The sequence below is a fragment of the Pteronotus mesoamericanus genome, unplaced genomic scaffold, assembly GCF_021234165.1.
Source record: "Pteronotus mesoamericanus isolate MK-2021 breed Mesoamerican mustached bat unplaced genomic scaffold, CSHL_Meso_final scaffold_85, whole genome shotgun sequence".
In the NCBI taxonomy this organism is placed as follows: Eukaryota; Metazoa; Chordata; class Mammalia; order Chiroptera; family Mormoopidae; genus Pteronotus; species Pteronotus mesoamericanus.
The window spans coordinates 6,914,801-6,941,467 of NW_026555329.1; the positions used below are offsets into that span (position 1 = coordinate 6,914,801).

Here is a 26,667-nt window from a genome sequence, read left to right on the forward strand (position 1 = left end):
TTCAAATTTAATATATAACCCCTAAAAGTTTAAAGAATTTTAAATTGTAATGTTGGACAGAGCTTATTTAGTCTGTTTTAAAAATTACTATATGCTGAAAGGACAGAGGAAGGGCAGGAGAGTCCCATCTACAGAACACTTCCAGAGGGAAGACACTTAGCAATGCGAATGTGGAGTGCCATTATACATCAGCGAGACTGAAGGGAAGATGTCTCACCAGAGGCTGGCCTTTTTGACTGCTGGATTAAGAAAACTCTCTGTCTCAGTGGAAAATTAAATTATGATTCTTCTAAAACTACAACGCTTTTAGAAGATAGGCTGGATGAATATATCCTGTCATAAATATAATTGAAAGGAACATACAAATCATTTGAAGAAAAGAATAGTTGTTAATTCAAAACGTTTATCTTTGAATATTCAATATTATTCAAAGAGAAATTTTTTACTATGCTGTAGGAAGAAAAGATTTAACAAGGCCAGTTATTTTTGTTCTCAAACAAGACTTACAGCAAGGACAGTTCCGATGGTATAACCAGGTTCTCCACTCAGAATCAAGGAGGTTCCATACCAGAAAGTGAGTCCATAGGTTCCATTCATAAAGAAGTATACAGCACCAAGAGAGAGTTTTGAAGCTATAGCCTTTTTAATGCCAACATCCTTTGCAGCTTTTAGATTGTGTGTATACCTTAAAAAGAAAAACCATAATGTAATAGCTTTTGGGGAAAAAAAATAAAATCAAACATATATTGTCATAATTAAAAGAACACACCTTTGAATTTCTTTCTCTTGGGCCCCAAAGGCTATGACTGTCTGGACTGATGACAAAACTTCTTCTGCCACAGCTCCAGCTTTGGAATAGGCATTTAATTCCTTATTGGTCAATGAGATGACTATCTGTAATAAGCCATGTCCACTGTTAACCCAAGAATGACTTTGGGGTAGTAACACTGTACAAGAATTTAATTCAGGTAGAATCTAGAATAACATAATTGTATTATTGCGAAGGTACTTAATATTACTTAATCTAACCTCATCAGTTTGCACATAAGGAAACCAATGACCAGAGATAATAACTGATTTTTTAAAGTCTCACAGCAGTGAAAGAACTTAGCCTAACATAACCTAGAATTTAAACCTCTCTATTTGCCGTCTACTAGTAGAGTTTCACTGTTTTCTCTCTGTATTTTTAAAAAATTAGAGAATGTGTATTTATATTAATGCAATTGGTAAGGACTTGATTTGGAGAAGGATGTTAGGGACATACACAGTTCTTTTTGGATGCACTCTGGAAATTAGTAAACCTAATTTAACTTGATTTGATTTATTATTATGGAAAAAGCAAGGCTTTTGGAGGACATTGGTTATAGGGTTGTGGCAGGAGTGATCAGAAGCGATTACTGCATAATGTAGGCTTCCTGGTAAATGCTGTATCTCTGAACAGTAACAGGTGAGGTTCTATAGACAGAGAGGAGAATATCACTCTTCACGATATTAGGCTGGTTTATGTGATTTCTCAAAAAGTTCAAATCAGAATGGGTCTTTTTCTCTATTAAATGCACTTAACATTCTTTTGATGAGTAAATTATTTAATTTAGTAATTAACACAACAGTTCAATGAAGGGGAACAGGAAGAAAATTGTCCTCTTAGCTGTGAGTCTAACTATTGCCTACTCACATAACAAATCTATCAACTTTTGAAGCACATTTCACATAATTGGAGCTGATTTTATGTAAGACATGCTCAGCCCGTTGTTAAACTCAGAAGGTAGCACAAGCTAAGTAATACTCATTAATTATTTTCTTTTTTAAAATTATTTTTAAAGATAATCATTTCTTGGAGTGGAACTTGAGAGCATTGTGCTAAGCAAAGTAAGCCAGGGGGCGAAAGACAAATACCATATGATCTCATCTATAAGTGGAAACTAACCAACAAAACAAACAAGCAAGGAAAATATAACAGGCAACATTGAAAGAAAAAAGAAACCAACAAAGTCAAGAGGGAAGGAGGGAGGGGTGGTGGGGAAAGGGAAGGGAAGGGTCAAATCAAGGAACATGTATAAAGGACCCAGGGACAAAGCCTAATTGGGGAAGGATTGAGGGAGGGAGGTGAGGGGGGGCAGGGGAAAGTGGTGGCAGGAAGGTGGAGACAAATGCATTTGAACAAAAAAAAAAAATTAAAAATAAAAAAAACCCAAAAAGAAACCAAAAACAAAAAAAAAGAAGGGCAATATATAGTCCTTCATTATATAAGGTAGAAAATGGTTAGGAACAATAAAACAATCTACCACAAAAAAAAAGATAATCATTTCTTTATTATATCACTAGAAGGAAATCAGCACTGACAAAAAACCTTGTACATAGTGAGTATTTAATAAATCTTTGCCAAATTTAATTAAATTGAAAGAAGCTAGTACTTAGATTCCCCACCACTGTTCTTTTCAAACAACTTGTCCACTTCACTTCCCTGGGCAGTTAAGTTAAAGATCTGATCTTAGTAACATCCTGTGGGTAATCTTCCTTAGAGGTTCTCATTTCAAATAACTTAGGGGTGAAGATTTTGACAAGGGTTACCAGGTCAACACTAGAAGTCACCCTAAATAAAGATTTGTTGTCTAAACAGCCAAGTCTATTGTTAAGGAATTATTCAATCACAGAATATTTTTATTGCTAAAAATTCTTATTTGGTTGACTGTATATTATTAGCAAATAAACTCAGTGAATTTTTTGTCTTTGATTTTCATAAAGAACAATGAGCTTTGCAAAGTTAAAAACTCTATTCCTCAAGAATACACTGTGACTCATATCTAGGAAATGGGTATATACATTGGTAGAACTGCCAAAGACTTGATTTGGAGAGAGCTATTAAGGATATATTGGTTGTTTTTAGACTTCACAAGGAACATTAGTTTCAAAATCAGGCTTTAAATAGATTATCTTGTGGTATACTCACAGCATAAAAGTACAAAATATAATTTAAAATGCACATACATAATTTGTTAAAAATTTACATAATACATAAAAACAGACAGCAGCAAACATTTTAAATATAATTTAGAGCCTTATTAAAATTTTAAGCTTTAAATGGCTGTCATAAAAAAGTGTTTAAGTAGTTACTGTTTTAGAATTTTCTCATACTGTTCTAGTGAAATAAACTGCAACCCATTTATCTAGGGATTTAGAACACACAAGGCACTGCCAGCATCCAATGTATCCATGCGTAATACTTTACCTATGCTATCATCTGAAGCTGCAATAGGCTACTAAATGAAGAGGACTATTTTTAGTGTTAGTAAGATGCAAAAACCAACTTCACAGTAGCCTAATAACTTGAAGATAGGAAGGTGATTAATGGTGAACAAAATCAAAAGTAATTTTGTGTATAATGTCCCCTTCTATTTTGGGACATAAAAAATGAAAAGCCTGTCTGACAAATGCAGTAAAACACTAGTTCACATTCCTGCTTCTAGTCAACACCATATTAGCCATCTTACCCACCCTAGAAAACATGGCTGCTGAAGCAATTATAAGAGGAGATGTAGACAGAGTCACCAGGGTAAGTTTCCAGCCCTTCACCAAACCAATTACCAGGCCAATGGAAAATGTAGACATGTTTTGAAACAACAGAGCAATATTGTCTCCAATACCGTCATTGATCTTGTTGATGTCACTGAAACAAATACATGCAGCAAAGTCAGTTATATAACATACGAAAATGAGGTTGATAAACTACATATCTATCCTCTTACTCAGTCATTCGAGTGTTCAGTTCACCCAAGTCACAGCCATCAAACCAGCTGATGTCTTGTGCCAAAATGGAATGAAAAAACTGTTTTCGGATTCTCTTGGTCTGTCGTGCTGCAGTCATAATCCAAAAGGAAATCTGCATGTAGCCAAATACCAAGGCAATAATTCCTATTCCAACATAATACAGGGTCAACCTGAAAGAAAGGTTATTGGAAATGTCAGTGAGACTGAAGAACAACTTTTTTCCCTTGTTGCCAACACCTCCCTCCCCCATGTAAAACAAACGGACAAAAAAAACCTATTACAATATTTGACTAAGAGAATTTTATTTTTATTTAATCCTCACTCAAGAGTATGCTCATTGATCCTTGAGAGGAAGGGAGAGAGGAAGAATGGTAGGGAGAGCAGGGAGGGAGAGGAGGAAGAGTGAGGGGAGATGATAGGGGTAGAGAGGGGAAAAGAGGGGGAGAGAGGGAGAGACATTAATTGGTTGGTTGCTGTAAAACCCACAACCCATGTATGTGCCCTGTCCAGGAATCTAATCCAGAACCTCTTTGGTATATGGGATGACATTCCAACCAACTGAGCCAGGGCTAAGAGAATTTTTACTAACCCTATAGTAACTACAAGTAAAACCTTCTTGAGAAATAGTGAAGTGTACTGAATGTAAAAATCTAGGTGAGACTACTAGGATGTATCTCTTACATTATTAGCAGAAATTAGTATTTTAAAACATATTTGCTATTTATATCTCCTTTTGACATTCTTAAATATTTTTATTTAAAAGTTACACTGAAAGGGGGAAAATTGGGACAGCTGTAATAGCATAAACAATAAAGTATTTAAATTTAAAAAAAAGAAAAAATTTCATTGGCATTCTGGACACTGAGATGATGTTGGTTTTGGGGTATTGGGAACTGTGGCACATGAGTTATTGTGCTGTTGACTGTGAATTCAATGTTAATGAATCAATAATATAGTAAATAAAGTGTCTTTAAACAGAAATACATATAAAATGAGGTTACATTTTGATTGATTGATGAAAATGTGGCCAGAGGCTCACAGGAAACTAACCCTGTACTTATCCTAGGAGCAATGGTTCAGTATTTGCCAAGTCAGTGTTCGTAACTTTAATAGAGTATAAATATTACAAATAATGAAACTTGACTGTTTTCTAATAAGAGGGACTATTTAAGGACAGCCTAAAACACTGTAAGTTTAATAAAAATCAACTTGTAGAACTTTTTAATGTTGTAAGAAAAAATGTAATATTGTAAGAGAAAAATGGGTTATGAAATCAAATAAAAAAAGAAATGTATGATTTATACACTGAAAACTACAAAACACTGTTGGGAGAAATTAAAGAAGATTTAAATAAATGTAGAGACAATTCATGTTATGAATCAGGAGACCCAATGTTATTAGGATGACAACCTCCCTAAAAATATATAGGTTTAATGCAATGTCTGTCAAAAATCAGGCTATGTTGCAGATATCAACAAAAATCAGACTATTTTGCATAAATTAATAAAAAATCAGACTATTTTGCAGAAATTGACAAAGGTGAGCGTAAAATTTATATATAAATAAAAAACTCAAAATAGCAAATATAATTTTTTAAATGATATCTTTTATTATCCTTTTCAGTTTTTTTCTTGTATTGATTCTAGAGAGAGGGGAAAGGAGGGAGAAAGAAAGAGAGGGAAACTTTGACGTGAGACAGAAACATTGATTGGTTGCCTCTTGGACATGCTGCAGCTGGGGACTGAACCTGTAACCCAGGCACATGCCCTGACTGGGAATTGAACTGATGACTTTTTGGTTTGCAGGATGATGCCCAACCAACTGAGCCACACTGGTCAGGGTGGAAAAGCTGAAGTAATTTTTTAAAAGAACAAATTTGAAGAACTTACATTTCCTGATATTTATTTATTTATTTAAAAGCTATGAGAACAGTAATGAAGACATTGTTAATAGTTGCATAAGGATAAACATAAATAAATACAACAGAATTAAGAGAATAGACACTAACCCTTACACTTATGGACAGTATTTTTAATAAAGTGGCTAAGTCAATTCAATAGAGAACTTATAGTTTTTTTCAAGAAATAGTGGTGGGATCAATGGATAGCCACATGCAAAAAAAGAATTTAGATCCCTACCTCACAACAGTCACAAAAATAAACTCAAAATGGATCACAGATCTAAGTGTAAGATCTACAATGTTGCAACTTCTAGAAGAAAATGTAGGAGAAACTCTTCATGATCTTTGGTTAGGCTAAAGAATTCTTAAATCCTAAGGAATAACCCATAAAAAAAAAACTTGATAAATTGCACCTCATCAAAATTTCCAACTTTTGTGCTTCAAAGGAAACCTTTAAGAAAATGAAAATACTAGCCACAGACTAGGAGAAACTATTTCCCAATCATATATACGACAAAGAATTTGTATCTAGATTTTATAAAGAACTAGCAATTCAATAAGACAATTAAGAAGTATGCAAAATATTAGAATAGATATTTCACCAAAGAAAACATGAATACCTAAAAAGTACATGAAGAAAATGCTTACTATTAGTCACTAGGGAAATGTAAATTTCACATCTTCTACAATGGCTGTAATAAAAAAAAACAGACAGCCCTGGCTGGTGTTGCTCAGTGGATTGAGTGCTGGCCTGCAAACCAGAGGGTTGCCGGTTCAATTCCCAGTCAGGGCACATGCCTGGGTTGCAGGCCAGGTCCCCAGTAGGGGATGCTTGAGTGGCAACTACACACTGATGTTTTTCTCCCTCTCTTTCTCCCTCCCTTCCCCTCTCTCTAAAAATAGATAAATAAAACCTTTAAAAAATAAAATAAAAAAGACAGGCAATAACAAGTATTGACAAGGGTGTATTCAAACTGGAATTCTTACACATGTTGGTGAGAAAGGAAAGTGGTGTAGTCACTTTGGAAAACAGTCTGGCAGTTTCTTAAAAAGATAAACATAAGCTTCCTTATGACCCAGCAATTTCACTCCTATGTAATCTACTTAAGAGAAATAATAACATATGTCTACATATGTATCAATGTTCATAGAAGCATTATTTTTAAATAGCCAAAAAAACCCCAAAACCCAAAAACCCCAAAACCCAGAAACAATCCAAATGGTGAATAGATAAACAAAATGTGATATATCCTTGCAATGGAGGACTGCTAAGCAATAAAAAGGAATAAACTACTGATACATGTCATAATATCAATAAACCTCAAAAAACATGGTAAATAAAAGAAGCCAGGTGCAAAACTTGTACATATATGTTTCTATACAGATGTAATATATTTAGAAATAGAAAGCAGATAAGTAGTTGCCTGGGGCTGGGGGTGGGGACGGGGAATGACTGAATGCAAAGAAGGAGTCTTTGTAGAGTGATGGAAGTGTTCTAAAAATGGATTGTGGTGGTGGCTGCACAACTCTGTGAATTTACTAAAAACTATTAAATTGTATTCTTAAAACTGGTGAGCGTTTTAATAAGTAAATTATGCTTCAATAAAGCTAAAATCATATAAACAGTATAATTCTAATATCATTAAAATTATATATGCATACTTGTACATGTAAAAGTACCATAATAATATAAACAAAAAATTAATATTTATTATCTATTAGTAGTGGGGTTATAAGTGATTTAATTTTCTTTGTGCATTTTTATCTTTTCATATTTTCTACAATGAGTATATTTAGTATTTAATCAGAAAAAGTAATTAAGATAATTTTTATGTAAGCACTGATTGACTTTTTAAAAGACTATTCCTTGAAAACAAAGAAAAAAATGCATTCAATTTATTCAATATGAAAGAACCATACTTAATTTTTCTCATTTCTTACTTTTCTATTAATCAGTCTTCCAAAGTACCTGGGACCAAGAAGGGACCTAGTAGTCCCATAACCCAGGCTTTATTTTGTATTAGGAAATGAAACTAACTTCAAGGTCTAAACCTTCTAATTCAAAACTGTATGCAAACTAAGATTGATTTAATAGCTCCATTTATTGCACATGTATTGTGTGTTGAATATTATGCCAGGAACTTTATATATCTGAGCATCATTGAATCTACAGGCCGTATTAACATCACATTTTACAGATGAAGAAGCTGAAGCATATAGGAGTTACCGGATAGTTTCTGTAACTAGCAAGTGGCAGAGCCCACCATTTGAATCCTGAATCTATGACTTGAATTCTTAGGTTATGAGGTGAATCACTCTGGCAATATTTCTGAGAATAAAGGTTTTCAAATAGGTTTGGGAAACACTGTATACTTATCACCACTACCCCTCAGAAATTGATAATACACAAAAAAGATTTTTAAAAATCTAAAAGCAGAGAAATAGTTTAATTTTGTTCAACCTAGGATGTTTCAGATCAATGAACCATAAGAATCCCCCTTCTTTTAAAATGTATTATCTATTAATATCAGTCACTTCCACTGTATACAATTTGAGAAATGTTCCAGGCTACAACTTGACGCAGCAGAAATCACTATCTATCTAATCTACTGCTCAATACCTGATCTTCTTCCGAAGTAAGAGAACCTCCATTTTACTTGGAGTGGTAATATGTCCAACTAAGATGGATGTGGTCATATAACTAGTAAAAAGACAGAAAAATTTTGAGTCCCTGATTACATCTGAGTCATATTTCATCCTTAGACTGCCTATTTACAGATTTTTTATTTTTTCTTTTATTTTTAATTTATTCTTATTGTTCATATACATTTGTCTCCATTTACCTGCCCCACCCACTCCCACCTCCCTCCCTCAATCCTTCCCCACTTTGGCTTTGTCCATGTGTCTTTCATACATGTTCCTTGATTTGACCCTTCCCCTTCCTTTTCCCATTACTCTCCTCGCTCCTCCCCTCTTGTCTTGTAGATTTTTATGTGTGAGAGAAATTTATTCCCATGGTGAAGTGACTATCATGATGGGCTTTACATGGAATGCAGTTGAACTAAGTCTAATGTATACTTGGTCCTCTAGTCTGCCCCTTCATTTTCAACTAGATTATAGTAGATATATCCAAAGTAGCAAAAAGGAAGGAGCAAATTGCTTAAAAGTTCACACAGAATTAATTAACTCTCAACAGCAAAAGAGGAGGAATCATATTCATCAACAATAATCTTAGGACTATTTAGGCATTATAATCCAATTCAACAAGAGGAGATTCAGTTATTTTTCAGAATAACTGCCTGATAAATAAAACAAAGGCACAGACCTAACATTAAAGCATTACATTTTTTTATAAGGCTATGAGTCATTGTTTTTGGAAAATAGGTAGAATAAAATTCTTCAGTTCCTGATGATTATGTATGATAGAGGTATTAGCTTATCCTAAAAAAAGGTAACATAAAGCAATAATGTCATCATCAAAACATTAGTACCACAGAATGTAACTAGGTGTTAGGAGAAAAAAATTAATTTCCATAGTCAAATAGGTTTGGAAAGCTTGGATTAAATGGAGCCTTTACCTTCTCTGTCCTGTGTGTACCTAAGAGGGGGCTGTCAGATAGAGTGTTTTCCAAACCAATTTGACCATGGAACCTTTCAAAATCATGTATCTCAAATATTTCCAGAAAAAGAACACTGGTTTGAGAAATAGTAGCCTAACAAATACTACATTATAAATGTTAAAAATGATTTTTAATAAGTTTAGTAACCTTTTAATAACTGTACGGACATATTTTTCAGCTTATTCTCCCTTTTATTTGTCCTTCAAGTGGATACCCCTATTTTTCAAAGCTCCAAACTTTTTGTAAGAAACTCTTACTATATAATTGTACATCAGAATCCTGCTTTCATACTGTAAGAACAGAATTCAGTGGAAGACACTACCCTGAATCCTATTCAGGAATTTTCAGAAAACCCACTATAAAGAAATTTTATGTAAAAGTTGGAAAACAAAAGAGAATTTTCCCTCAAGGAAAGTTGAGGCTGCAACAAAGCACAACCTGAGGGGATACCATTCACACGGTAGAGAGCAGCAATAGATAGTGGAGCTTTTAGTGATGAAGAAAATATTCCCTATCTGTACTGCACACTATGGCAGCCAGCCACATGTAGCAATTGAACACCTGCAATGTGACTGAGAATGAGGAACTGAATATTTAATTTTATTTAATCCAAATTTAAATAGCCATGTATGGCTGTGGCTAACATATTGGACAGTACAGGTCAAGAATTATGGTCCAGAGGATGTCCCTGAGATGTGATAGGTGTGTTCTAGGGTTGTTCAACATGGAGGCTTCACTTTTGGGCAAAAACATGAGAAATCACTTAGGTCTATAACAAAGAGTCATCGTTTTAGTGAGATACTACTGCAATCCAGTAAATATACTCAGTGAAGTAACATCTCTCTAACTAAAAGACTCAATACACATGACAGAGGAAAGCATGCTGTTTAATACATGAAACTACTAACAGAATATCTTTATAAATTACTTATTTCAGACTTTACAATTTTTAGTCTAAAAACTATAATTGTCTGAATGATTAGTTTTTAAAATTAGTCAATCAAATTTTATCATTTTATTATTATTTTTACTATTTTTTGCACACTTCTCTTTTTTTTTAAAGACCAAAGAAGTGGCATTTTTCTATAACATTTGTTGTAAGAAAAATAATTTGAAAAAAAGGAAAAACAAGTCATTTAAACTCTAGGATATGTACCTTCAGTTCTAGGAGGGAAAATTGGTGTAAAAATGCAAACCCCAAAACAACTTTTCTATTGATGATAATCTTGTCAAATACAACTTAAAGCATATGAACCTACATATCTTTTCAGTAGAAGAAAATATTATGTAATAATTATATTTTATATACCTAATGAAAGAAGAGGACATGTTTGCTTTAATCACTTGTAAATAATATTAATGATTAATGAGCAAACTTACAGGTTTTTCCTTATAAATATTAAATAAAGCAGCATGCAATGTACATGATGTTTACATTTCATTTTGACTTACACAATCATATCTTCATTCAGCTTCTCTTGAGACTGAGTACAGTTTCGATAATTTGCTGTAAAAAAGTTTTTTTAAATTATAAAGGCAGTTATTTCATAATTGGCCATACTGTTTCATACATAGCTCTCCAAACTAAATACGGTGCATTCTCAAGAAAATAAACTTAATGCCTATAGACAGGTTTATGATTATGTCACTTTCTATTCTTTAACTTAAAATTTGAAATAATTATCTCTGGTCTCAATAAGTGCTTATGCAAGATGAAAAATTATAAGTTAATATTAACTATGAAGCTCATACCAGGAAAGAATTCTTTAGGGCATCCCCAATTTCAGGCAACAATTGTATATAATTAATAGTAATAGACCTCCCCTTTCCTGCTGAGACTATGCATTTAGAATTCTGTTTGAGATACCACTGGGAATAATGTAGAAAATCCAAGAAAAGCATGAACACGTGAAAATTCTAGAAGCAGTAGTCATGGGAAAAATGTAAATAAAGCCCATTGAAATATGCTGAGTATAACAAGGATAGCAACATAATAGAACAGTATTTAAAACACTCCTTGAGTTACAAGTTTTCTATGTAAATTTTTTTATGTATCTGGTAAAAAAAAATCAAACATTAATTAGTATACCAAGGTCATGGTTTCACCAAAGGCACAAAACAGTGGTCCATAATCACTATCATAATATTCTTTCTTAAACCTCTATAATAAATATATAAAATGAGTTGTAAACATCATGACCCCTTTTTTAAAATCCTCACCCGAGGAAATTTTATTGATTTTAGAGAGAGAGGGAATGAGAGAGAGAGAGAGAGAGAGAGAGAGAGAGAGAGAAATATTTATCAGTTGCCTCTTATATGCACCCTGGGGATCAAATCCACAACCTTTCTGTGTATGGATGCACTCCAACCAACTGCGCCACCAAGCTAGGGCAACATCATGACTCTTCATCTCTTACATAACCACAACATCTTGACATATGATAATGTTTATGATCATTATTTATATGCAAATAATCATTTCCCTCTTAATCCATTTATGAAATTATGGCAGGAAAGAATTTTAAAGCAGCTTATTCCAAATATCAGAATTAACATAGTAGAAGTATCAGAATTGACTAGTAAAAGGTGTTAGTAAGATTAACTGAGCTAACAAAAATAATAAACATTATTTCTGAAAGTGGTACCTAGAATCACATAAAAACTGTATAATCTCATTTTGGAGACTATATTAATAGAGGTGGCATGTGCAAAAGCTCAATGTTGGCACAAATATGGGTCCTAGAGCAGTAATAGCTGTATTCATATTTTCATCTTTTGGAGCAAACAATCCTCCTTTATTATCCACCAGAAAATCAATATTAAAAGTTTGTATACTCCACAATGAAACTTAAAAAAAAAAAACCCCAGAAATGGAAAAGCCTTAAACAAAAACAAAAATAAAAATTCAAATCAATATCAATGAGCTAGGTTTGGCCTATCCTACCTAAAGCTGTTAGGGCAATCAGCTATCGAGTAGGTCTAGCAGAAGGAATTCTCCAAAGGCCACTGCCTTAGGTTGCTAGGTTTTTACTTCCTTTCCTCCTTCACCCATTCATTTGGACACAGACATCACTGGCAATTACAAATATTTGCTCAGTGAATTGGTAGTTCCTTTTGTTTAACAAACAGAATAACATCCTTAATTTAGCTTCTATCATTAAAATATTAAAAAATTATTGGGTTGGCCATAAAGTCCATTTGGTTTTTTCCATAAAAGACACATTTTTTATGTTCACCAGTAACTTCATGATTTGCATGTTTTTAAGTCATCTTTCTCACTCTCCCATGTGGTATAATGTTGATTGTTTTCAGTTAATCTCTTGATTTGATCGCTATCAATTTCAACTGGTCTACCAGACTATGGAGCATCATCCAGCACAAGACTTCACGAACCACTTTTGACACGTTTGACCAGTAACAACACCTTCTCCATATACTGCACAAATCTTTTTTGTGTTTCAGTTGTGTTTTTAACCTCTCTTGAAACAAAAAAGCATAATATACTGAAAAGGTTGATTATTTTCTTCCATCTTCAATATTAAAATGGCTACAAAAAATTCACCAATTTTGATGTTTTTTAAAAAATTGTATGATGACATGACAACTGTCACAATACAATCTAACAAAATTGTTTCAAATGAAGTTAAAGACAACTAAGTGCTACTAGAGCCATTGTATGGGAAAAACCAAACTAACTTTTTGTTCAGCCAAACAGTAACTGTGAAGAAAGGAGATCCTCAATTGCAAGGACCTAGAGGTGGAAGCAACAGCTTTATTGCACTCAGACAAGATTGGGACACCAGAAAGATTAGCCTTCAGGTGGAAAACCAGAAGTACAAATTAGTATTTAAAGTCAAATACGCAAAGAGGGCACAGAGGGAGTATAATGTATAAAGTCAGGCTTATGTCTAAAAGACAGGTTTTAATGAGACATTTATCCTAGTTATAATAATAATTAAAGGATACTTCCCTCCTACTGTGTAACTTGGGGAAAATGTAATATCAGGGAATTATCAATATTAATATTTATAATATCCACCAGATTTTTAAAAAAGTGAATACTCTTTATATTAGTGCCTAGGAGAACTGATGAAATTTACATCTAAAGAGTATCACTTTAAAAGACCCTAAAATAAGATGCTTCAAAGGTAATAATACATGAAGGACATCTATAATTATGGGAAGCACAAAAACAGTTTTTCCCACACCTGATTGCTAGATTGCTTTCCTATCTGTATTCAAGCTATTTGTCTCTAGTACTATAATTTTCTGCATGTTCTTTTTGGCATTTTTGCTGTATTATGTTCTATAGTGTCATGCATGTCTGTATACTATTAATGAAATTCTAAATAGCTCTCTGAAAGATTTAGCCATTCTTGATTTCTTCTTCTTAAAGGGTGAATTAGAGGTAAATGGCCGGGAATGGCCCAAGTCTTTGATTAAATCCTGATGTAATCACCATTTCTTTCTTTTCAATTTAAATAATTTTTTTATTTTTCAATTACAGTTGACATACAGTATTTATAATATTAATTAGTTTCAGGTGTATAACCCAGTGATTGAACATTATATAACTTACTAAGTAATCACACCAATAAATCTAGTGCCCATCTGACAACATATATAGTTATTGCATTATTATTGACTATATTTCCTATGCCGTACTTTAGATAGAAAATTATTTGAATACGTAGAGAGATAAGCTGAGCAATACTGGGTCTCAGATGATTTTTATATACCATGAGCAGACAGCTATTGGATTTGACTTTCAACACTGGTTTTCTCCCAAGTGTCCGGCCAGCAGGTCCACCATGCAGATTTGGGACTTGCCAGCTTACATTGTTGAGTAAACCAATTCCTTAAAATAAATCTCTGTCTCTCTTTGTATGTGTGTGTGTGTCTCTCTCTCTGTCTCTGTCTGTCTGTCTGCCTGTCTCTCTATATATAAACACATGCATATATATATACACACACATCCTACTGGTTCTTTTTTCTTTGAAAAATGCTGATGAATATCAATGTTGGTTTTTTAGTCCCTAGCAATATAGAAGAATAAATGACAAGTACATATGATATGGATATTGTTTGACAATACAATAATCTGCATTATGAGCTTACTGGTTGTTGTTTATAATGCTTTTGAGTCTCCAATAATATAGAGAAGTAAATATTGTACTCACTTGTGTTGGTTTTGACTAGACACCCACTAAGAAGATTATCACTCATTTCTCCTAAAATCATTGACATTATAGGAAGACAGGCTCCATTTACCAATGATGCCAGTAATCCCAGGATCATGAGTGTGATGTCCAGTCCATCAGCAAAGCGAAACTGAGGAAAATAAGCAAAACATAGTAGTAAATTAAAACCCAAAACCAACCTATAGTTTTTGCCATCAAGTAAATGTTATTTTATAAATTAAGTACGAGATTAAATAAATGTATACAATCATGGGTAAGTATTTATAAAGTTAAAAAAATTACCAATCCTAGGGATTTATAATGCATTTTAAGGAAATTGTCGACAAATATGAAGTAGTATAATCAGTACATATTGTTGACCTGTGACATGAGTCAGGTCAGATGCGGTCATGAATCAGAAACTTCTTCCCACTTGGTTGATTCTGGAATAAATTAAGATATTTCAAAAGATTGCAATGATAATGTATTGGATGATGGACAACTGATATTCAAACTTTCAATTCCCTAGGCTTATCAATGTCATAGCAATGAAAGTGCAATGAACAATAACTATCCAGTAAATATTAGTTTACCAAATGTAATTAATTACAGTTTTCATTCTTATTTTAAATTCCTAAGATTTTTTTCTATGCAGGACAACATCTGTTCTGTAAATTAGAGTCTACAATAATTTGCAAAGCTGTTTAGAATAAGAAATAAATAACTGAAAGTCAAATATTGAAGTGTTTCCCATTCTATTCTATAGATCTCAGGTCCCCACAGCACTATCCAAAACCAGAAACATCAACTTGAAAATGTGGATTATTTATCTTACTGAGAGAGGTCAAGATAAAATGTATAATGATACTGAAATGAAATTAGGTTTGAATAACAGCAAGTGAGACTTAGTACATTTGAGGTCTGTCTGGAAAAACTCCATTCATTGTTAATATAACAAGAATGGTTTGTGCAACATTGATGTAACCTGGCAGTCAAGGAGAGTGGACTGGGATGCGTATGTGTGAACAATGATTACTTCACTGTACTAGTTAAGTGGGGGTGGTAGATGCTGTTGAGTGAGCATGTGTACTGTGTGGCCGTTTACAAAATGACTAAGTAGAGCAATGAATCTGCATCAAATTTTGCATTAAGCTTGAACATTCTTCTGTGGAAACTATTAGGATGATTCAGAAGGCTGCAGGTATGGGCAACTCGTGATGGGCAGCTTTATCATGACAACATGCCCACTCATGCATCATGTCTCCTGCAGTTTTTTTCAGAAACATCAAATCACCCGGGTGACTCTGCCCCGCTCCAGCCCAGATTTGGCACCCTGCACCTGGCTTTTCCCAAAACTAAAATCACCTTTGAAAGGGAAGAGATTTCAGACCACTGATGAGATTCAGGAAAATATGACGGGGCATCTGATAGTGACTGGGAGAACTGTGTGAGATCCCAAGGTGCCTATTTTGAAGGGGACTGAGGTGTCCTTGTCCTACGTACAGTGTTTCTTGTATCTTGTATCTTCAATAAATGTCTCTATTTTTTATATTACATGGCTAGACACCTTCTGGACAGACCTCATATTTTATAAGTGGAGACTGAAAAACATTTAATGTTTTCCCATTCATTAATGCAATAGTTTATAAATATTTATGAATTAACTGCCATAGCATTGTACTTGGTACTAGAGATAAGAGATTATCTGCTCTTCCTCCCACCATCCTCCAGAGTAATCTGTTACCTCCTCGATAAAGTTTCTCATGTTCTGCTACTCCCCAGGTTTTTAAAAAATTTGGCTCGTTTTTAAAAAAAGGTACTGTTTCATGAGTATGTCTAGTGACATTTATAGCTGGGCTGATTTAAAGATAGAGTAGATGAAGGGCTGTTTTGGGAACACAGTCCTGAGAATGTTTCTTGAACATAATGCCAAAGAATTGTGCTGATACATACTCTGTTGCATAGCCTTTACAAAATGTTTAGATAATTATTTTTTATTTGAAAAGGACTTATAGCACTTAAAAATAATAAAAACAGCTCATATCAATGTATTATCATTCATTGGAAAATACTGAAATGTAAACAAAATAGTAAAAGTCAATCATAATTCCATACCAGTCAGACACAGCCTCTGATGTTTATGTATCACACACACACACACACACACACACACACACACACACACACACACAGAACTTAGTTTTACCCAAAATTGGAATCATTGTATAGATACTGTTATTTTTTTAAAGAATTAAACCTGTTCCATTTATTTTAATTTTCTCTTTTTCCTTTTTGCTCCATCCCTCCATCACCTGCCAGATTACCCTCCCCCACAGCTGTCAGCCTTCTCTCTATGATTTGCTATGTATGATTCCCTTATTGTGAAACTGCTGTTGGGTTGATTATATTTTTCCTATTAGAAATAATACTTTGATATTTATTTTTAATTCCAATTTCCTCCCAAATAGATGTAAACTATCAAACAATCCTTTTATCCACTATTGACAATGTGCTAAAATTTTCTGATATGCATACATTCTAACTGATATCACTTACTATCTCAAAAGGTCCAACAACTTGGTTTCTTACTTTGGGCAGTTGTTCTTGTAGTTTACTGGAAAATAAAAGTTTAAAATGTAAAGGTTATAATGTGCATTAATTTGCAACATTTTCTAATTATAATTGTGCTGAAGTGTCAAATTTTACCCTTATTAGTAAATTTATAATACTGAAATTTAAAAAACAAATTTAATGATAGACACTACAAAACTTTTTAGTATAATCACTGGAAAAGTAAGTTGCTACTGGCTTTTCCCATTAGTTAGAGTAATAACTGAAGGAACACACTTGGAGTAAAATTTTTTTATTGTGGTAAAATACACATAAACATAGAATTTACCATCTTAATTATTTTTAAGTGTACTGTTCAATGGTGTCAAGTACATTAATATTGTTGTGTTACTATCACCACCATCCACCCACAGAACACCATGAATCTTAAAAACAAACAACTGAAACTGCCAGCCTATGGCCAACATTGTTCTACTTTTTGTCTCATGAATCTGATTACTCTAGGAACCTCATATAAGTGGAATCATGCAGTATTTTGTCCTTTTTTCATGGGCTTATTTCACTTAGCACATCGTTAGGGATCATTTGAGTTGTAGCAAATGTCAGAATTTTCCTCCTTTTTCAGGCTAAGTAGTATTCCATTGTATATATACACCACACTTTTTGAATTTTAATTATATATATATATTATATTTTCTAGCAAAGAAACATTTTTTAAAAAATCCTTTCATCCATTTCTTAATGAATGGATACTTGGGTTGCTTCTACTTTTTGGCTACTGTGAATAATGCTGCTATGAATATGAGCATACAAATATCTCTTCAATTTCTACTCTTGATTCTTTTGGATATATATATCTAAGGAGGAACTTGCTGGATCACAGGGTAATTCTATTTTTATCTTCTCAAGGAACAATCATACTATTTTCCATAGCAGCTGCATTATTTTACATTCCTACCAACCATGCACAAGGTTTTTTCACACCCTCTCCAATACTTTTTATTTTACTATTATTAATTTTAATAGTATCCACTCTAATGAGTATGAAGTGGTAGATTAGAATTTTTAACCCTTTGTAACAAATTGCTCAAGAGCCACTGTAAACGTTAAATTAAATTTCTATTAATTACATATTAAATAAGTATACTGTGCATTTTGTTCCCCATTGAAGATTTCATTTTGTAGCTCGCATTTCAAGTAGGTCCAGATGAAAACTGTAAATTTTATCTATTTATTTCAGGGAAATCTGTCAATTGAATATATACCAATTCTTAAACATTAACAGGAGACTGGAGGGGATCAGATTAAGTTTTTTAAATAAGATATCACAGAAGGACAAATTTCCAACTTTTCTCTACAGCTTTACAGCTATTGTTCCATCAGTGTTGATAAATGAGACGTCACTTAGTTTTATTCCATCTGAGGTTAATAATTTACTTATGCTTTGGGCCAAGTGCTCTGAGATGATTCATAGATGACAAGAAGTGCTTTAAGATTATGAAGTCCTTCCCCCACCCCAAACTAAGATTTTAAAGCCTAAGATCAAGAAGTAAACTCTATTTTAATAGATTTTATTTTAGGGAAACACTTTTATCTGCCATTGACTTTCATGGAAAGCCTTGGAAGGAGGGACTGAGTAGTCTTTTAAGAGTTTTGTGTTCTAGCAACTGAGCTAACTGGGTGCCCCTTGGGTATTCTTCTAAAAGTCTTTTTTCTACCAGAGTTGAAAGTGAAGACTCCTAGATAGAGAACAGATTGACAGATGTCAGAGGGGAGGGGGAATGTGGGGCTGGGTAAAGAAGGTGAAGGATTAAGAAAAGACTGACAAAAACAAGAACTCATAAACACAGACAACAGCATACTAGCATGGTGATTACCAGAAGGAAGAGGGAGTTGGGGAAGGTAGAAGAGGGTGTAGGGGAAATAAATGGTGATGGAAGGAGACTTAACTTTGGGTGGTAAACACACAATACAATATACAGAGGATATATTATACAATTGTACAGCTGAAACCTATACAATTTTATTAACCAATGTAACCCCAATAAATTCAAGAAAAGAGATTGTACAATAATAATTAAAAAAGAAAGTGAAGAAGAGGAATGGGCAGGTATGGCAGGAACTCCCTATCTGGCTATTGTAGTCCTGCATTTATGAACCAATGATCTAGAGGGGTCCACCTGAGTCTCACAGTTTATACATTGAAATGTAACACAGTTACTATGGTGAAAGTAGAAATATAATAGATTTTAAACCATTTTCACTTTATATCTCTAAATTAATGGATTATATAGGTGAAGACACTTTTTATAACATACATACACACATAGACTTCCATTCAGTGAAAAAATCAGAATCTAATATTTTCTTTTATTAAATATGCCATATGAAATGAAGGATCCATAGAGAATTAAAATGGGATTGTCTGCATTTGGTAAGCTACAAGAAGTTCAGAAGAGGTGATACCTGAAGTACCAAATCACTAAATCTTACAGTTATTAACACTTCCTAAAATTACTATTAAACCATCTATAACACTGATTATGTTGAAGTCCAGCAAAAAGCAAGTAGGAATGCCATTTTTGGAAAAATATAAACATTTTTGCAACAGCTGTGAAAAGGATAAGGTATCTTTGAGGTTGCAGAACCCTTTCTTTAGAACTTGGGTAAAGCTTACCTATTTCTCCGGTAATTTTCTTGTACTTCTTCAGCTCTTTCAGAATTTTCCATCTTAGTTACCATTTAATTCTTCTGAAACCAAATATTAACAAATATATCATAGCTATATGAAATTTTATCACTTAGTTTATATAAACCATTCTTTATATCCCTAATAGCTTCTGAAAAATCATACTACTGAATTTCACACTGCCTCTCCACTCCCCACCCCAACTGAGGTTTCTGGTTAGGTAACTATTCAGATTTTATCATTGAATTTATGGCTCCTTTGTTTCATTTGGGGCTTGGACTTAAAGTCAGTGAAAATTCTAGAAACTGAATAAAAGGAATGTTAGATTCTACAACAATGAATAGTTTTCAAGACATTGGATTTTATTTCTACTCTGCCACTGATTTGTTGTAATTGATGAAAACTTTATCTTATGGTTATTTTTCTCTGTAAAAATTTCATGCAGTAGTCTCTGTGAGCAGTTAGAGAGAGAGGGCTCTTTAGTTCACCAAATATAAGCAAGTTAGAGCTTCTACCAAATATAAACTAATGGTTATCAAAAAATAGAATATATTAAAACTCATCATTCAAATTCTATTAAGCATAATGTATTCTTTCTTTGGATGACACTCCAGAATCTTAGCTTGTCTTAAGGTCACAATTATTTACATAAATTATCATTTCAATGCAAATGTAAGAGATTTTTTTAACTCAATTCCATTTGTTAGGCCATATAACATACTACCTATGTTGAGATGATTATGCAGAATATAAATTTAAAATCTAGAGTAGAATTACTAAGTCATTAAATATTACCTGAATATCTGAAAAAAATACACTTTGAAATAGTAAGCTTCTCCCTGAAGAAAGGAGTCCTAATGGATCAGTTTTTAGTGCCTGAGAAAGAAGACATGTTCTTCCTTTTTCAGAAATCAGTGGTCATAATTCCATATAGAAAATCTTTACAATTGCTATACTGACTTTACCCCATTTCATTATTTTGACATATGTGTAAGAAAAGTAATAAAACACACTCTATTAATCATTTATATTTTATGGTAGTTAACTATTATATAATAAGACTCATATTCATAAAAAGAAATCAAAACAATTGAAGCTCACCTTATGAAGTATATGTCTATTCATTTACATAAAAATCATGTGTGGTTTCTCTTCTCAACAAATAACTGCACTTTTATAACTGTGCTTTAAAAAGCTCATTTTCTGATCACTCTGTAGTCTCTGGGTTCCAACAATGGTTAATTTCCAGGTAGAGCACATTCTGTTCTTCATGTTGTGCTGCATACCAGGAAACAAGGTAAGCAAAGACAATTCAATGAGCCAAATAAACACTCTTTTTAAAGATCTGCAATGTTTACATGCACAGTTTTCTATTTAGTCCCATAATATTTTTAGTTAGCTGAATTAGCAATTATAGTAACTAAAATAAATCTCTTTAATATGTCAATGTCACACTGGCACAATAAATAATCATTGAGTAATACCACATGCAGGGCATTCATTCAATTACCCCATTGTTGCAGTGTGAAAATAATCACCTCCTTTTTGTGCTTTGCTCATATCTGTATTATGTTCTTTGACAAATTCTGCCTTATTTTACAATTCCTAGTTACCCTATTATATTTTTTTATCTAGTCCTTTATGAGTTCATTGAAAAATTATTGAGCTTATAAGATGTATCAGTCATTAGTTGGAAAGTAAAAAGATATGATTTCTTCTCCTGAGGAACTCATATGATTTTTTTTTCCTCTATACTACAGCCTTGCTACTCAGTGCGGTCCCAAGACCAGTAGCATCAGCAATACCTGGTACATTACTAGAAATGAAGAATTAATTATTTTGAGTTGCGGCAAAACATATATAACATTTTATTATTTTTGATGCTATTATAAATAAAATTGTTTTCTTAATTTTTTCCTGATCACTGTTAGTGTGTAGAAAAGCAAATTTTTTAGATTCCACATATATAAGTGAGATCATACAATACTTCTCTTTCTCTGTCTGACTCATTTCACTTAGCATAATGACCTCAAGATTTATCTATTTTTTTAAAGAGGGAGAATAAGTATGTGTGTGTTGTGTGTGTGCATGCGTGTGTGAGAGAGAGAGGGAGAAAGAGAGAGAGAATTGATTGATTGCCTCCCATACATGCCCTGACTGAGGATCAAAATTATAATCTGGGTATGTGCCCTGATCAGGAAATGAACCCACAACTTTTTGGTGTAAGGGATGATGCTCCAACTGAGCCACCTGGCCAGGGCCATCCATGTTTTCACAAATGGCAGGATTTCCTTTTTTTTTGTAATGGCTGAATAATACTCCAATGTATATATACAGTAATGTGCCATATATGACATTTTGATCAATGGTGGACCACATATACAGTGATGGTCCCATAAGATTATAACAGAGTTAAAAATTTTCTATTGCCTAGTGACACTGTAGCTGTCTTATCATCATAGGGCAATGTGTCACATGTTTATGGTGATGCTGGTGAAAACAAACCAATTGTGTGCTGCCCATTGTATAAAAGTATAGCACATGCAATCGTGTACTGTACATAATACTTGATAATGACAATAAATGACTATGTTACTTTACTGGTTTATGTATTTACTATTCTGTACATTTTATTGTTATTTTAGAGTGTATTCTTTCTACTTATAAAAATAAAGTTTGTTGTAAAACAGTATGCCGTATTACACTAGTAGCAGCCTCATACATCTTATGTTTACCACATCTCTTGATTGAATCATTTTCTTTTGTGCTTGATTTAATCTTGTGCAGTTTTGTACAGTAACATGTAGGACAGGCTTGTAGCCTAGGAACCATAAGTTATACCATATAGTCTAGGTGTGTACCATACAGTTTAGGCTAGTCCATCTAGGTTTGTGTAAGTACACCCTATAATGTTCATATAATGAACAAAATGACCTAAGGATGCATTTCTTAGAATGTATCTCTGTTGTTTGGCAGTGTATGACTGTATATCACATTTTCTTTGTTCATTTACCCATCCATGAACACTTAGATTGTTTCCTGGTCTTGGCTATTGTAAATAATGTTATAATGAATGCAGGGGTGCAAATGTCCCTTTGAAATAGTGATTTATTTTCCTTCATATTCATACCCATAGCTGGAATTACTGGTTAAAATGGCAGCTCTATTTTTAATATTTTGAGGAACCCATGTATTGTTTTCCATAGTGGCTGTACTGGATCATGCTTTTTAAAACTTATTATAGAAATGCAGAATTTTGGATACATCCCTAGAACTACTGAATAGAATCTGCATTTTAATAAGAATTTTCAGGTGGTTTGTATATCAAATTTGAGAAGCACAGGTCTATAGCACCTAGCACTAGTATTGGCAAATAGAAGGCATTAACTCCTTAGAGAAAGTTTTATTTTTCTTTCTGCTATATTTAAGAATATAAAAATAAAGTTCAAAATACAGTGCAATGCTAACAATGTTATTCTTATCTACTGTCCATATCATGGTTTTAAAATATGATCAAAGAACCTCTTGGCATTAAAATCTCCTTGAGCATATGTTAAAAAAACAACAACAAGAGAACTAAACGAGATAGAGGCAAGTAAACTATCAGATATTGAGTTCCAAACAACAGTTTTAAGGAAACTCAATGAGCTCAGTGAGCTCAGAGAAAATTACAAAAACACTACAGGGAAACTACGAGGAACTTACTGCAAACTAAATCAGCAGGCAAAAGGACATCAAAACTATCAATAAGAGACAAGAGGAAATGAAGAATACAATTTCAGAATTGAAGAACACAGTAGAAGGAATCAAAAGCAGGCTAGATGAAGCTGAGGATTGAATCAGTGAGCTGGAGGGCAAGGTAGAATAAAGCTCCCAAAAAGAGCAAGAAAATGAAAAAAGACTAAAAAAGAATGAAGAGGCATTTAGGGAAATGCGGGACCACCTGAACTGTAGTAATATCTGTATAATAGGGATACCAGAAGGAGAAGGAGAGGAGGAAGGGATAGAGAACCTGTTTGAAAAGTAATGATGGAAAACTTCCCCAATTGGAGGAGAGAAAAAGTCACATAAATCCAGGAAGCACAGAGGGTCCCATTCAAGGGGAACCCAATGAGGCCCACTATAATACACATCATCATGAAAATGTCAAATATCAAAGACAAACAGAATCCTAAAGGCAGCAAGGGAGAAAGAGGTAGTAACATAGAAGGGAGCCCCAGTATAGCGAGGAGCTGACTTCTCAACAGAAACACTATAAGCCAGAAGGGAATAGCAAGAAATATTCCAAGTCATGAAAAGCAAAGGGCTGCAACCAAGACTGCTCTACCCAGCAAAGCTCTCAATTAAAATGGAAGACGAAATAAGAGTTTCCCAGACAAAAGAAGGCTAAAAGAATACATCTCCATCAAACCAGCATTGCAAAATATGCTAAAGGGACTGCTTTAAGAAGATGAAGAAAAAGTCTGTGAATACTCAGTTCCTTTCACAGTCACCAATAGTTGATATTACCAATATTTTTAATACTTATTAATCTGATTGTTACAATGATGTGTTATTTTAATTGTTCCTTTATTATTTGTTGAAACTAAACCTGTTTTTGTATATTTCTTGCCTATTTCTATTATTTTTAAAAAGCTTTAAATGAGTTTTTGGTATTCTTTGTCCATTTTTTGATTAAATGGTTGTAGAATTTTTCTCCTCCCCCCCAAAAAAACTATTAATCCTTTTTTAGATGTGTTGCAAATAGTTTCCTATTCTATTACTTGTCCTTTAATTATTTTATATGTATATTACTGTATAGGCTTAAATGTTTAATATACTCATATTGTTAATATTTTACTTTACAGCTTCTGGGTTTGAATATTTTACTTCAGGGTAAGAAAAATCTTGTAGTTTCTCCTAAAACTCCTTAGATTTTACATATTAATTTTTAACTCACTTGAATATGTTTTGTATGATGTATGAAATAGGACTCTATATTTGTTTTATTTCAAATAATAGCGGTCCATGCACCTTATTTGTTGAAAAAGCCTTATTTTCTCCATTGATTTGAAATATCAGTTTAATCATATATTACATTGTTAGACAGATATATATGTTTGTTTCTGGAATGCTCATTTTATTTCATTTATCTACCTGATTATTTCTGTGCTGGTGTCATGTTTTAATTGCTGAGACTATAATGGATTTAAATTTTTAAATACTTTATAATGAATTTTTACATATAAATAAATCAATCAATCTGCATTGAAAAAAAAAGAAAGATGGAATTCCATCCATTTGCGACAACATGGATGGAACTGGAGAATATTATGCTAAGTGAAATAAGCCAGTCGGTGAAAGACAAATACCATATGATCTCACCTAAAACTGGAATCTATTCAACAAGCTAAACTAATGAACAGAATAAACCACAGGCATGGAAACATGGAGCAGACTGAAAGTGACCAGAAGGGATGGGGAAGGAGGACAATGGTGGAAAGGAGAAGGGACTAAACAAAGAACATGTATGAATGACCCATGGACATGGACAACAGAGTGGGAATTGACTGTGGGAAAAGGGGGAGGGATGGTATGGGTGAAGGAGGGCAAAGGGGGAAAAATTGAGACAACTGTAATAGAATAAACATGATTTAGGAAAAAAAACAGATTTCAAGTCCTTACCCCTCATGTAGTGAATAAGAAACTAAGGCAATATTCTGGGAAATCTACATTTTTAACAAGCTTAAATAACTTTTTAAAATCATCACCTGAGGACATTTTTTGATTGCTTTTAGAGAGAGGGGAAGGGAGAGAGAGAAACATCAGTGTGAGAGAGACACATTTATTTGTTTACTCCCATATGCCCAGACTGGGGATCCAACCTGCAGCCTAGGTATGTGCCCTGACTGAGAACTGAATCTGCAAACTTGGTTATGGGATGACACCTCAACCAACTGAGCCATACCAGCCAGTCTAACTGATGATTTTTTTTGTCCTAGAAGTCTCTGCTGTCATGGAGCTTATACCCTATTTTTGGTACAGTCTTAACAAAAACATACATAAATTAGAAAAATGAGATAGCGTAAGGTTTTTTTTTAAAAGATGTTATTTATTTTTAGAGAGTGGAAGGGGAGGGAAAAAGGGAGAGAAACACAAATTGGTTGATCCATTGCCTCTCTCATGCAGACTGGCCCACAACCCAGATATGTGCCCTGACCTGGAATTGAACCTGTGACCTTTTATTTTGCAGGACAGTGCTCAATCAACTGTCATGCCAGTCAGTGGTAAGTTTTAGGCATAGAACTAAAATAAGGCAATGTGATGAAGAGTAATGTGGTTGTTATACTGTCCAGTCAGGGTAAACCTCTTCTATGAGGTAATTTTTAAGATGAAAGTTGAACTTTAAGAAGGAGGTTGACATATAAAGATCAAGGAGAGTATTCCAGAAAGAGGGAGTATGATTTATATGGTGGAGAGAAAAAGGTGCATGAGACAAAGGGACACAAGATGAAAAAATGGGACAATGAGGAGTTCATCATTATATGGAAAGATACAGGTTTGGTTTGTTCCTCTATATCATCCAATGTTTTGAAAAGAAAATAAATTTGGTTTGAAACATATCAAATGTGAGATACTGGTGAGATAATCAGCTGGTAATATCCAACAGTAAGTGGGTAATGTGAGAATAGAACTGTGAACATCTTACTTGGCCTAAGTAAAATCTGCCAGTCAGCCAATTCTTACTGATTGATAACTATGTAGAGGTTATCATAGCAAATACTATAGAGGATACAAAGAAATACAAAATTAGAAAGAAATATTTTGTTTACAAGGGCTCTTAGCTTAAAAAATTTTTGGGGGGGAGTTCATATGCCAAGATGGAAAGTCAGATGGAAAACTGTGGGAAGAAATTTTCTGAGTGGAACTTAATCCTGAAACATGGTGAATAAGAATAAT

At 33.4% G+C, this 26,667-nt stretch overlaps 1 protein-coding gene across 1 annotated transcript in view; it reads right to left on the reverse strand.

Annotated features, from left to right (window-relative positions):
• The window catches only part of ABCB5 (ATP binding cassette subfamily B member 5), a 90,652-nt gene extending 70,883 nt beyond the window's left edge, over positions 1-19,769 (reverse strand). The window contains exons 1-8 of the mRNA XM_054564528.1: positions 19,717-19,769; positions 17,025-17,082; positions 14,469-14,619; positions 10,741-10,795; positions 3,747-3,938; positions 3,496-3,667; positions 770-894; positions 508-685 (exon numbers count right to left, since the gene is read on the reverse strand). Of these exons, the coding sequence (XP_054420503.1) occupies positions 508-685; positions 770-894; positions 3,496-3,667; positions 3,747-3,938; positions 10,741-10,795; positions 14,469-14,619; positions 17,025-17,082; positions 19,717-19,769 (984 nt within the window). The remainder of the gene's footprint in view (positions 1-507; positions 686-769; positions 895-3,495; positions 3,668-3,746; positions 3,939-10,740; positions 10,796-14,468; positions 14,620-17,024; positions 17,083-19,716) is intronic.
• Positions 19,770-26,667: the final 6,898 nt, after the last annotated feature.